The 14900-nt window shown below is 39.8% G+C and overlaps 1 protein-coding gene across 1 annotated transcript in view; it reads left to right on the top strand.

The window, feature by feature from the left end:
* The window catches only part of LOC119264041 (polymeric immunoglobulin receptor-like), a 40928-nt gene that overhangs the window by 20188 nt on the left and 5840 nt on the right, over nucleotides 1-14900 (top strand). The window contains exons 6-8 of the mRNA XM_037541229.1: nucleotides 2501-2839; nucleotides 4754-5056; nucleotides 6337-6630. Coding sequence (XP_037397126.1) covers nucleotides 2501-2839; nucleotides 4754-5056; nucleotides 6337-6630 — 936 coding nt within the window. The remainder of the gene's footprint in view (nucleotides 1-2500; nucleotides 2840-4753; nucleotides 5057-6336; nucleotides 6631-14900) is intronic.

Genomic DNA, 14900 nt, shown 5'->3' with positions numbered 1-14900 from the left:
TCAAGGTGGACTGTATTCAATTCAGACACCAATTCAGCATTTTGTGAAATCAAACGTAAATAAAAAGCTCTGATAATATAATAAAGGTTTTGCTTTTCATTTTGGCAGAAATTCTGCGCGTCACTACAGAAAAGCATCGCATTTCATGCTTTTCTCTGTAGTTTTCACTGTAATGTGGCACAAGTTCTTCCCTATACTCACCTATTTACACACATAGCAATGCTTGACTGTCTACCCTGCAATACGCAACAATGTCTCACTCAATATGAAATATCAACCCATTGGACTGACGTAAGCTTGTTTTATAGTGGTAACTATACACTGGTAAATTAAGCTGAATTTTCATGCTATGCAATTTACACCAGTCGCTCACAAGTGGACGAGTGAAGCTTCAGGAAGAGTGTATTTAGTTTCTGGGCCAAAAACTATGAAGCGCCTTTGTTTACTGCTGTTGCAGGACTTGTATTAATATCGTTCACCATGTGGAAACATTTTTACTTTACGTTTATTACGAAATGCCACTGATGGTCCACTGCAGACCATGTCACATCAGTATAGGCCCGAGGACCACCACAGTGTGCTTTCTGGCCCACTTTTGGTCCACGGCCCAGTGGTTGAGAAACCCGGCTCTAAAGAACCTGAGCCATTTGTAAAACCCGTGATGAGAGTCCTCTTATTCTGAAGTGATACCCCTGAACTCTATTAGCTCCCTTTCTGTCATGCTTGCTGTGCCTGTCTTGAGCGAGATTCACTCTCAGCTTTGTTGTAAAGTCTATTTTGAGATTTTTGAATTTTGTCTGAGAAGTTCTGTCGTTTCTCTTTATATGCTTTAAAAATGCCATTTGTAGGTCTCGGATTAGCCATGTCACAATGTTACGCCTGATCAGTGTAGAGTGCAGTAAAGAACCTTGTGGGCTTGTTTTAATGTGGACATTTTCCATTTTTATTTTTTCAAATATTTCATTTATAGAAATCTGCAGTAGCTACTCTGTTTACTTTAACACTGAATCTTCACCGCAGTGAGCCGAGACACTTCTCAACATCTGTCACTGTCACTAAACACACGTGACAAAAAGGGAGCGTCTATGTAGAGTTAGAGGCCTGGTTGTGTGTGTATATATTGTCGTATCTCAACACATTATAGCTCGTTTTGACACATTCAGAATCAGAATCAGAATCAGAATCCTTTATTGATCCCAGAGGGAAATTGCAGTTGTTACAGTTGCAAACATTTATGTAAAAGAATAAACACTTTAATAATTTAAATCAAAGATGAAGAGGAATTTGCAATATGTGCATGAGATTTAAGTTTTTATGAATATAGTAAAGACTGTGATAGTAAATATGAAACATCCAGTATAAAGCAGTTCAAGTTATTGTACCTCTGAGCTCAGTTGTACCTTTTGCACACAATTATGATTATTATTACACATATGAACAGTTTGGTATTGAGTTTTGCGCAGATGAACCACACTTTGTGAATCACACACTGAGAGAGGAGTTGTAGAGTTTGATGGCCACAGGTAAGAATGACCTCCTGTGCTGCTCTGTGGTCATTTCAGTAGAATGAGTCTTGAGCTGAATGAGCTCCTGTGTCTCATCACCGTGTCGTAGAGTGGGTGGGAGCCATTGTTCATAATGGCCTGCAGCTTAGACAGCGTCCGCCTCTCCAACACTGCCGTCAGCGAGTCCAGCTCCACACCCACAGCATCACCAGCCTTGCGGATCAGTCTGTTGAGTCTGTTGGCGTCTGCCACCCTCAGCCTGCTTCCCCAGCATGCAGCAGCATAGAGGATAGCACTCGCCGGCACCACAGACTCATAGAAGATCCTGAGCATAGTCCGGCAGATGTTGAAGGACCTCAGGCACCTCAGAAAATAGAGACGGCTTTGGCCCTTCCTGTAGAGGGCGTCAGTGTTCTTAGCCCAGTCCAGTTTATTGTCAATATACACACCCAGATATTTGTAATCATCCACAGTGTCCACACTGACCCCGCTGATGGACACAGGGGTCACCAGTGCCTTGTCCCTCCTCAGGTCCACCACCAGTTCCTTTGTCTTTGTCACATTGAGCTGCAGGTGGTTCCGCTCGCACCATGCGGCACAGTCCTTCACCATCGCCCTGAACTCATCCTCATCACACTTGTCCTGGTCGCCATGCCAACCGGCATCAGCGCAATCAGCTGATCCCATGTGTAAACAAAGCGGCCAGCGGACCAGGAGAGTGAAAGAAGCACTTTCACGGTGAAAAAACAGACCAAGACTTTCAGCGCGTTTCAAAAGGGGACAGCTTCACTAACTTGCCTCATCAAATAAATAAACTATTAAAAAGATAAAAGTTAAGAAGAAAAATGAAATAAACACGAACGGGAGCTGCTGGAACAGGCAGCATGAACGCACGCGCACTTTATGAGGTTCACTGTGGTTGTTCTTGAGTTTATGTTCTAAAATATGATGAAAAATGCTTCATCCAAGTTCTTGGTGATGTGGTGTTTCTGCAGGCTGCACTGTAGAGCGAGGTTCTGGAGAGACCATCACCAGATCTGCTGGAGATTCTGTGGAGCTGCCATGTTCATGCTCAGAACAAACAAAGGTTGATCCTCAGACATTTCAGTGGGGATTTAAGAAAAAGATCTTACTAGGCGACTACACAGCTGATTACTCAGTGTTTCCAGAGGACAGCAGTCAGAATCCGCGCTACAGAGGCAGAGTTCAGATACTGAATAAACCAGGAACTGTAGCTCTAATCATCTCCCACCTCACTGAGGAAGATGAAGGCATGTATCTGTGCAGGAACAATGGGAAATATAACAGAGCCGTCATTCTCCAAGTCTTCACAGGTAAGTCTAACAGAGGATTAATCAGGATTTCTGTTTGATGGGGGTGAAGTTTGAGAAGGTATGTGAAATTTAATCATCATGTATTTGTAACCTTTTATTTATAAAGTAAACATGTTCCTGCAGTTTATGTGGATGTTTGACAGTAGATGAATGTCCTGTAGATCAGTAGAGCTGCTGAAGTCGGATCACAAATTATTAATTATGGTGAAAAGAATTGGTGCATTAGTTAAGTGTTCCTTAAACATTATTTATATATCATTATTTTTATATCTATATGTTAATACATAGTGCCTCATTAAGAGGTTAAAGTAATTGAGTCTGTTAACTGATATTTGAGTAATGCTGTACAGTAACTACATGTACACAACACATTCATGATATATTCATAACCAGTACATTAACAGTCCATTACAATGACATCAGCATTTTGAAACCCACATTAAATTGATGAATTAATGAATAATGAATCCATAATGTGATGAATCGAATACGCACTCAGTGATGTGGAGCATGAACTCCATTAAAATACACATCACTTATTCTCAGGTAACAAATGATGTGAAGCACATGATATTCAAGAGATCCATGTTGCATTTATTACTGATCTATTAATGATATTTCTTTAAAAACATGACACACAAATGAATGACATTTCACATTTATATACATAATTCAATGATGATATTCACTAATATTTCATGAGGTGATGAGCCGGGATGTGTAATATTACTGCACACTTAATAAAAGATGCTACAGGAGAATTTAATGTAAGAGTAGATGTTGAATTTTGTTTGGATTTCATTTTAGTCATTAAAGCCAATAAACACTGATTAATAATGAATGTAGTCTGGATTTCTCTCACAGTGAGCTCAGTAAACTGTTCATGTTCTCAATAGATTATCATGAAGGTCACACTGAGCATCACTGACTGTGTTTCCAGTTCATAACATGAAATGTTCATCACTCATTAATGAATGTTTCTAAAGGACGTAACTGTAATGAATCCTTACTGTACTGTTTATGAATGAGCCATGAACACTTCATATACATGCAGTTCCTGTAAAGCTTTACTGATCGGCGTTCAGTCGTTAGTTCCAGCTTATTTACTCAATAACTGGGAACAAACTGCGTTACAAACTCTACAGAACTGAATATTAGACTTCTCTGTAATGTAAACTCCACAGCGTTCACTGAAAATGTCCTTCAGACTGTAAATGTTTATGAATCATCATCAGCAGAGATGAATATGAATGATATTTAATATCGGCATCGGCCCACAATTCCCATATCAGTGCATCCCTAATAACAGTGTCATGTTACCATCACTGTTAATAATGTCATTATGACACATGACATAATCTTTTATGACCTGACATCAGAAATGATCATGTGACATAAACATGATATAATATGATATAATATAATATGATTATAGCATCTGTGAGGGTAATTACCAGCAACATGACATGTTTAAGGCATGGTTATGTCAGTGTTATGTAGAGAGTTCAAGAAAATTGTGATGAAATGAAATAAACTAAGCACTGATATTTTAATAATGAGTAATAACAGTTAATAATTAACCCTTAATGTAAAGCGTTACCCGTCTGTCTGATACAGAAATATTACAAAAATATGTTTTTTAATGTAGCCAAGCTTCCATCATTACTGTGATGTTAGATCAATAAAAGCTTTGAGGCTGAATTATAATGACAGGAACGAAGCAGAACCCTGACTGATAAACTTCATCAAACCAGCCAATTAAATAACACTAAACGAGAGACGGTGTGACAGAATCACATCCAGCTGATGTGAACAGAGGGGGTAACAGTGGTAAAGACCACTGAGAGAACTGGTTACTGTGCTGTTGGTGTTGAGATGGTGGTGATGTGTGTGTCTGTATTTGTGGGTCTGCAGGCTGTGCTGTGCTGAGTGACAGTGAGAGAACGTTCTCCAGATCTCCAGGAGAGTCTGTTCTGCTGCCCTGTCCCTGTCCCCCAGACCAACACAGGATCAACCCTGACAGAGTCACATGGACTAAAGATCAGACTGCAGTGTCTAATGATACAGAATCCTACAGAGGCAGAGTCTGGATGTTCAACCAGAACCATTCCAGAAATTTCTCTCTCCTCATCTCAGATCTGACTAAAGAGGACTCTGGACTCTACACCTGCAGAGCTGATGAGAAGGACATGCCATATGTCCAGCTGGAGGTCACAGGTCAGTCGGTCAAATCATCATACAGTTTCAGTACTGACCTGCACTGCACCAGCGTAACTGACTCAGCACCCAATCTGTTTCCAGAAGCTTCTCTCTGTAAGACTGAAGAGAACAGTAACAGTAGCTGGAGCTGTGGAATGTGATGCTGGTGCAGATGTGACTGCTGTGATTAAACAGCTGGAAAGTGTTTTCATCACTGAACACAATGTAGATAATAAAATCTCTGAAAACAGAAAAAGTCGTTTAAAATCGGACACATTTACTACTTTTATGAAGCCGTGCTCTTCTGTGGAGAGACAGATGTTTGTTGGTGGAGTTCAACGCTCAGCTGGTCAGCATTAGTGCCCAGTAGCCGTTCTGCACAGTAGCCTCAGTGAAGAGTGTGATGTGGCTCAGCTTGTGAGACTCTATTCCTAACTGTGTGTTTGAGGCCACAGTGTGGATCTGAACTCCAGCTGCAGTTCACATGTGTTACTGAGAGTAAATGAGAGCGGCTGCCCGCTGGCTGTGAGCTACAGGAGAATTACTCAGACTACAGCGGCTGGTAAAGCGGGCGGGGCTGAGTTTAGTGAGTGTTCTGGTGTGAAGTGATATCATTTTAATCAGATGGAGGAAAAGACGCTGTTTCCTCTCCTGCAGCGCTCACTGTTCACACAGAGCCAGCCACCTGATCAGGGGCGCCAGATCCCCTGCTTTAGTGCTTTAATGACACTTGATATGAAAAGATTTTTTTGTTGTTGTTTTTTGTTGTTATATTAAGAAATAAACACATTCAGTGACTAAATATTCTTAAAAAGATAAACATGTTTGCACTTTTTCTTATTCTTACAGAATATAAGAAAATTCAATATAATTTTCTATAGAACACAAAAAATGAAAATGTTCAGTTGCTGTTCTAGACGTGAGGTGTATGGTAAAGTTTATGAAATTGATGGTCAAAAAATTTACTTTATCTCCTAATTCTAAATTTCTCAAAAATCTCTTTAGGTTTTTCGACTAATTTTACAATATTTTATTTTCAAGAATTGCCTTTTTTCATGACATAAGTTGTTGTGAGCTTCATAAATAAATTAATATAACAGTGATGTATTATTATTAATATCATCTTTGTGAGTTTTTCAACAACAGCTATTATCCCAATAAAAATCTCACTATATTCAAAATTATTGGAATGAAACTCTTCAAATGCATTTAATTTATGATTAATTTTATGTAAACATGTGTAATGTCTATAATATATAATGTATTTTCTGGTCAGTCAAAGGCTGTTGTTGTTTCAGGCTGCACTCTGTCAGAGAATAAACAGACTGTTCCAGTCAGTAGATCCTCAGGAGAGTCTGTTCTTCTGTCCTGCACCTGCACTGACCTGCAGGACAGACCTGTGGGAGTTCAGTGGAGAACACCAAACCAGGAAGATCTCCTTCAGCGCTACAGCGGCCGAGTCCAGACGTTTAACCAGAACTCTAGAGGAAATTTCTCTGTACTGATCTCAGACCTGACTGAAGAGGATGGAGGAACATATTCATGCTGGATAAACCAGAATCAGTACAGGAACTTCAGCCTCACTGTTAAAGGTAAACTGCTGATTTCTGTCTCTCTCACATTCATACATCTGCTGAATGAGACTAAAAACAAAGCTAGAATCAATAATATTATTAGCAGAAGTAATCAAGGTATGAAGAACGGCTAAAACATTTGGGAAAAGGATTCGTTCATTATAATATTAGTCCTGTATCAGTACTTTACTAGTTCTGCATAAGGTCTGTAATAATACAGTAACTTTTTTTTAAATGTTAGGGTTTTTAAAATTTATACTGTGTGATTTGCTCACCTGTTGTGTATCGACTGGATCAGAATTGACCAACAGGTTTTAGATTTTTAGATGCTTGGACAGATGGAGGTCTCCACCTGTGAAAGGGATGATACAAGTTGTAAACAAAACCTGAGCCCTGGTTGGTGCTTTTACTGTTGCTGTTGTCATGAATCAGTGATGAACGAATTATATCTAAGTAATGTTGAAATAAGTCGTCTGAGCCTGGAAGAGCTTTTCTGTTCTAAACTGGAACAACGTCTGTTGAAGTGGAGTTAACTTCAGCAACCTAAGCAAGACATAACTGTACTACAAATTCTATTCTAATACTAGTTAGAGTTACATTGCAGCTAAAATGTTGAGGATATTTAAATATGCTTTTGTTAAAGTGTGCTTTGGTACGTTATGAAATAATTACATTCATTCTTGCTTTATCAAGTTTTATCAGCATACTAAAATATTAAATACAATTTCAAATATATTACTTTTGAAATGTACAGGAAAGTGCATTTTAGTTGCATTTCCATAAATTACATTAATAAAAATGTATATTTAGTATTCCTTTAGTATATTTAGTAAGTTCCCTACTAATATACTTAAAAATAACTTGGACATTTTTATCAAAGACACTGTTGAGACCTTCAGGTAAAGATTACACCAGTTTCGAGAGTTCCTGTCCATCCTAGTCCACTCTACCGTGGCCTGGGTGCACATTTCAGAGATTGTATGAGTTTATTTACATGCTTAACCTGCTGGTCCATGTTGATTTTGATGGTCACTCAAACTGTCCCAGTGGTTCATTATGTCCGCTGATCCAGTCGCATAGACACCCTACAGCAGGTACCGATACTGATATTGCTACTGCTTAATAATACCAGTACTTATCAATACTCCTATTGATACTGCTGTCCATATATATATTTATTCATTTATTTATTTTTTTATTTTGCAAAAAATAAAGATATCACATGAAAATATGTGAAATGATTCAGAAGTTACATTATTATTACATTTTATTGCAAAAATAACAATTCTTAGTTGGTCTACATTTACACAGTGGAGTGTGCCTGTAATTTAGGGATTCTGTGTGAACTCATCCATCCCTCAGTGGTTCAGGCTCTTACACACTAGTGTCAGCAGTGATGTTTTTATTCTCAACTTTATACCAAGCAAGTATGATGATGTTTGATAATGTGCCTCTGGGAGGGGGTGGTAACTACAAAATTAATTACCCCTGCTTGTCAGGACCACTCACACTCAGTTCAAACTTATGCTGCACTGTTTGCATCAGAACAGTAAACATCTTTATAGCAGTACAGACTGACAGCATCATGAAGCCATGCAAGCATGTCTGACTACTGACTACTGCTATCCACTGATGAAGCTGTGGCTGCTGCTTGACTCTTTATTATGTAGGAACATAAATTAGAAGTACTTAAAACAGACGCTGACTGTGTCCTGAGTTAATGACTCCAGACCTTTATTATGATGATAGTGAGTGTTACCTCGACTTGACAAGATCCCATCAGCATCGGAGCCGAGAGGCTGCACTGAGGATGCAGGACAAGCAGCTGCTTTGCTAAAGCAGTCAAACACTCTGCCCTGCTTCAGATTTATAGATTATTATGTTTGTGTTTCATGAGGTTACCGATGTTACCCCCTCTACACCCAACAGCCTTTTTACATATATTGCATTTAGCTGCAGGTTTATTGAATTCAGTAATGTGAGCCCACACTTTTGAAACGTTATCCTTTATGACAGGACGGCACAGAGTAATGCTCAGCTTTCGATATGGTTAACGTTAGGGTTAGCCAATCAGAATCGTATGGATGCTATGGTTGAACTAACGTTACATAAATATTGATAACAGCACCATTTGTCCAGTCCACACATCGGTACTGACCAATCAGGAACTGGTACCTATTTAGTACTGGGTCTCGATACTGTCATGCCTCCAGCAAACTCCTGAGCGGACTCCTTTTCCCGGAGCTCAACGTGAGGTCATTTGACTGTTCAGTCACAATCGGAGTTGGACTCTGACACAAACTCCATTGCCCAGGATTCTATGGGAACTCACGTGTCTTCTGACTCATGTCTGCGCTCCTATCAGCGCTCCCAATCCCCGGAATTCTAACCGGGTTCACCTGTGTAGACTGTCATGTGACTCACAGATTTAGTATATATAGTATATATATTGTTTTCTTGAGAACTACTGAACGTTTCATTCTGACTGCCATTGTTTCGTGTTTTTGACCCCTTCTTTGTTTACCTGATTACGACTTTGTGCTTTATCCCTTTTTTGTACCTTTGCCTGTCTTTTTGGGTCCGTGTTTTGACTTTTGGCCCATTTCACGTTTACGATTTTGTCTTGCCTCTTTTGCTTTTGGAGATTAAACTGTGATCTGCTCGCATCTGAAACTATTGCCATGTCAGAAATACCCTGCTCTACCCTACAGCTGTCATCCTGGATTGTGAGAATGACAGTGCTGTGCTCTTTTCTGCCATTGAAGACAAAGTTTGTTGAGGAGTGGGCGCTAAAAGAGTGGAATATGCAATAAACAGGACTCAACAGGAGACTGGTGCAATACTTACCTGACAGGACTGGCGCTGCCATTAAGGCAATTAAACGCTTAACTGAGTATTAGAAAAGAAATGATGAATGCGACTTCGTTTTGTCCAGGGAGACTGTTGTGTTTTCGGTTGACCACTAAGTGTGTTATATAATTAAGCTATGTAGTATTAATTACACAACTCTTGAAGTGCAACCACATTCACCACATGCCAAGAAGTTTAGGATCCAGAGAAGAGCTCCAAAAAGGAGATGTAAGGTGAGGTGTATGTAGATGGATATTTGTGTACATATATGTGTTTCCCTTTTGGTACATACAGTTTCTCTCTGTAATACTGTGTGTAGTCTGGACGCAGTGCTGCCTCAGGAGTCGGTGTCTGTTGGTGGGCTATGCTGACTCTTAATTGGGGAAGTGCTTCAAGTATGAATTCAATGTGTGACAGTGGTGTTTGCATATGGCAAAAAACCTTGAAGCTTGGTTTGGGTTTGTGAGCAGTAATGATGTGCATTCTGATTAATTTTGATATTCAAGTATCGTGTGCATGAGTTCATGAATGGAAATCCAGTTAATCACATGGGAAAACAATGGCTAGCTGTAACTAGTGTAAGGATGTAGACTCATCTTTTTAGGTGGGAGAACTGATGATGCACAAAAATACAGCAGCACAGAGAGGAAGATATTTTACTGTTCAAAAACAGCAGAGGGAGGTGAGGTGGGTTTTCATGTTGGATCAGCAACAGTTGCTGCCTCTTCAGATGAGCTAATAAGCCAACAGAGCTAACAGGCATCATGTTGGATGCTGAAGAGGACATTATGTCACAAGATATTTTCTTCTCAGTGGATGATGTGCCAACAAGATATTTGTCAGATAAATATGTTTTCATTGTTTTAGTTAACATTAGTTACAGTAGCCTAGTACACCTCTCTAGGCCGGGTTATCCGCTCACATGGCTTCTCATACCATTGCTATGCTGACGACACCCAGCTCTATCTTTCATTCCCGCCTGATGACGCGTCGATCTCTGTGCGGATATCGCAGTGCCTCTCGGACATATCCGCATGGATAAAGGAACACCACCTTCAACTAAACCTGGTCCTTAACCAACCAAAACGGGCGCATGTCACCCCACTGCTCATTGAGCTCCACTGGTTACCGGTTGCTGCTCGTATCAAATTTAAAACTCTTACGATGGCCCACAAGGTGTTAACAGAGCAGGCTCCTTCCTACCTGCACTCGCTCCTAAAGGCTTACAGCACCGCCCGGCCACTGCGATCCTCCAATGAACGTCGCTTAGCTTTGCCAAACATTCACACAAAACAATCGAGACTGTTCTCATACTTGATTCCCCAATGGTGGAACAAGCTACCTTCCGCTGTCAGAGCAGCGGCGTCCCTCGCTATTTTTAAGAAACTCCTGAAGACGGAGCTCTTCAGGGAGCACTTACTCTAATCGCCTCTTGCAATCTAACCACTACCAACCTCATCCCCTTCTTGCTAATACAGCCAAGCTATCCTTGCCCTCTGAGTCACGTCCTTAAAAACACGTCCTTGGCAATGCACTCAAATTCAGTCACGCTTCTTTTCCAGTAGCAGAAAATTTACTAAATGTTTTGACTTTTCTTTTTGCATCACTTTCAGTGTGTACAGACCTTAAAGCAGCATGCACTGACCAATTAGACCATAAAATGAAGCTACACTGGCCAGCTTTGTAATCACCAAATTAAATTTGTCAAAATAGTCAAAATACATCCCCAATTCCATAAAAGTTAAGATGCTTTGTAAAATGTCAATAAGTGTAAATAAAAACAGAATGCAATTATTTGCAAATCTCATAGACCCTTATTTTATTCACAATAGAACATAGAACACATATCTCCAACATAGATGATGAAAGTGAGGCATTTTACCATTTCATGAAAAACATTAACTCATTTAGAACTTGATGGCAGCAACACATCTTTAAAAAGTTGGGACAGGGGCAACAAAAGACTGGAAAAGTAAGTGGTACTGACAAAAAACAGCTGGAGGAGCAGTTTGCAACTAACTCACATGGCTGGGTATAAAAGAGCATGTTAGAGAGGCAGAGTCTCTCTTAGGCTAAGATGGGAAGAGGTTCACCAACCTGTGAAGAATTGCTTCTAAAAATTGTGGAACAATTTCAGAAAAATGAAGAATTTGGATATCCCACCATCTACAGTGCATAACATCATCAAAACATTCAGAGAATCTGGAGAAAGCCCTGTATTAAAGGGACAGGGTGGCGGTCAATATTGGATGCCCGTGATCTTTGGGCCCTCAGGCAGCACTGCACTGAAAACGGGCATGATTCTGTACTGGAATTCACTGCATGGGCTCAAAAACACTTCCAGAAATCAATGTAAACACAGTTCACCATTTAATCCACAAACGAGAGTTAAAGCTGTATCATGCAAAGAAGAAGCCAAATGTTAACATGATCTAGAAACGCTGCCGTCTTCTCTGGGGTGAAGGTCATGTAAAATGTACTGAGACAAAATGGAAAACTGCTCTGTGGTCAGATGAATCAAAATTTAAAATTCTGATGGATGTCGTGTCCTTCAGACTCAAGAGGAGAGGGACCATCCAGCTTGTTATCAGCCCACAGTTCAAACACCTGCATCTCTGATGGTCTGGGGTTTCATTAGTGGCTATGGTGCGGGCAGCTTACACATCTGGAAAGATTCTTTCAATGCAACATGTGCGAAAAATCCAGTAAATAAGACCCGGAACTGAGCAGCTAGAATCCTACATCAGACATGAATGGGTCAACATTCCTCTCCTAGAACTACAGTAATAGGTCTCCTCACTTCACAAGAAAAAGAAGAGGGGATGCTACACAATGGTAGACTGTGCCAACTTTTCTGAGATCCATCAAGCTCTAAATGAGTTAATATTTTTCAGAAAATGGTAAAATCTCTCACTTTCAACATCTGATATGTGTTTAAATTGTTAAAAGAAGAGGGGATGCTACAAACTTTTTAAGCGTTGCTGCCATCAAGTTCTAAATGAGTTAAAGTTGTTCATGGAATGGTCTCATTTTCAACATTTGTTATGTGCTGTATGTTCTATTGCGAACAAAATATGGTGCTATAAGATTTGCAAATCATTGCATTCTGTATTTATTTACATTTTACACAGTGTTCCAACTTTTTTGGAATCGGGATGGTATCATTTTTCAGATATAATAAAAACTGACACTTCGGTTCAAAACTTCTCAATCGCTATTAAACACACAAAAACATAAACACATACTACAACAGTAATAAACAGAACAGAAACACTGAGCTGCTTTATGTTCCTGCAGACTGCAAACTGTCAGAGACTCAGGAGAAAGACATTCACAAATATCCAGGAGAGTCTGTTCTCCTGCCCTGCTCCTGCTCTGACCAACACACCATACCTGTAAGTGTGAAATGGGAGCATGTAGATTCAGGAGGGACTGAGGTATCCAATGAGACACCACGATACACAGGCAGAGTCCAGATGTTTAATAAGAACCTTCCAGCAAATCTCTCTCTGCTGATCTCCAACCTGACTGAACAAGACCAGGGAACATACAGATGTTCAATCAACAACAAGCAGTCCATCAACATCACTCTCAACATTAGAGGTAAACTGACCTAGACCTGTAAAATAATTGTGTATCTTCACCTGATCACACTGTGGTAAACTATCATCAGCTCTCCAGTGACTCTACTGTAACTGAAGCTGTAATTCAGTGAATTCAGTGTCTTTACTCACTGAATGTGAGCATTTTTTTATTCAACCAATTTTTGCAAACATTCTAAAGCAACATGCACTCACTCGACACTGTTGTCTCAGGTATTGGCATGGCAACAATCAAACTCAAGATCAATGAGTTATTGACATGTATTCAGAATACAAGCCATCCAAAAATCCAATATATATTATATATAAAATCCAATATATATCCATATAATTCTTGTATCAAGATACAATTTTCCAACTGTAACAAAAGGTTTCTCAGTTTATACTCCAAAATTCTCATTAGAGAACTGACATTAGCCAATCCCCATTAAACAGATAATGTAATAGTAATGAACAGAACAGAAACACTGTGCTGCTTTATGTTCCTGCAGACTGCAAACTGTCAGAGACTCAAGAGAAAGTCATTCACAAATATCCAGGACAGTCTGTTCTCCTGCCCTGCTCCTGCTCTGACCAACGCACCACTCCTGTAAGTGTGAAATGGGAGCATGTAGACTCAGGAGGGACTGAGGTATTCTTACTCATTAATAGAAGCAAAAACATCAAATTGAATTGTTGTTAAAATTCAAATTGAACTGAATTGTTAGCCTGTATATTATCGTCTTGTGCTGAAACATAATGAAGAGTGATTTCAGTATCCAGATCCTGCCAACTTGAATGGTTAAGAGAATAGTTTAGTACCTGTGCACATCCATAGTGAGTTGTAGTTGTAGTACTGGTGATTGGCAGTATGAAGTCAGACAGATGGTAGGAATAAACAGAAATAGTGGAAAGGAATAGTGCAAAATGCTAGGTGTATAGATGTCCAGATACCTCCCACTGAAGCGGCTGTTCTTTTTGAGGATGGTGCTGGTGTTCAGAGACCAAGAGAGTCTGGCAGCTGAAACAGCTAACAATTTCCACTGGCAAGTCACTGATAATGATAATATGATCACTTCTGTTTTTTCCTGAAGTTCACAATAAGTTCGCTTAAGGTCTTGGTGGCATTCAATGCTAGACTGCTGTTGTGGCACCAAACAGATAGATTGTGTATCTCCATCTTGTAGACAAGCTCATCATTAAGGTGATGGATCAGTTGTGTCCCAGAAACCAATATTTTAACTGGTAAAAGGGATTAGTTTGTCCTCTGCTTCATAGGTTGGGGGGCTAACATCTACAACAGCAGCTCAAACTAAGACACAGAACTGAAATGTAGCCTGTCTAATGCCTTTGCTTGCCGTTTGTTGAGAAGATTCAAGAAGATCTTTGTCCCTTGAAGATATTTAGGTTTTTTTTGTTCACTTTCAGTGTGTAATGACCTTAAGGCAGCATAAGCTGGAAAATTAGATCATAAAATGAAATCTAACTGGCCAGCTTTGTAATCACCATATTACAGATATGTGTATGTAAAGAATTCTGCAGCATCAATATATAATTTTCCAACCACAACAACAAATGACACTACAGTTTAGACTCCAGACTTCACATGAGAGAAGTGGCATTAGTCAATCACCGTTAAACAGATAATGCAATCATAATAAACAGAACAGAAACACTGTGCTGCTTTATGTTCCTGCAGACTGCAAACTGTCAGAGACTCAGGAGAAAGACATTCACAAATATCCAGGAGAGTCTGTTCTCCTGCCCTGCACCTGCTCTGACCAACGCACCATACCTGTAAGAGTGAAATGGGAGCATGTAGACTCAGGAGGGACTGAGGTATCCAAAAAGACGGCA

Source organism: Pygocentrus nattereri, chromosome 9 (assembly GCF_015220715.1).
Source record: "Pygocentrus nattereri isolate fPygNat1 chromosome 9, fPygNat1.pri, whole genome shotgun sequence".
NCBI classification, from domain to species: Eukaryota; Metazoa; Chordata; class Actinopteri; order Characiformes; family Serrasalmidae; genus Pygocentrus; species Pygocentrus nattereri.
The sequence above is the reverse complement of the archived record's forward strand: the minus strand, read 5'-3'. Positions and strand labels throughout refer to the sequence as shown.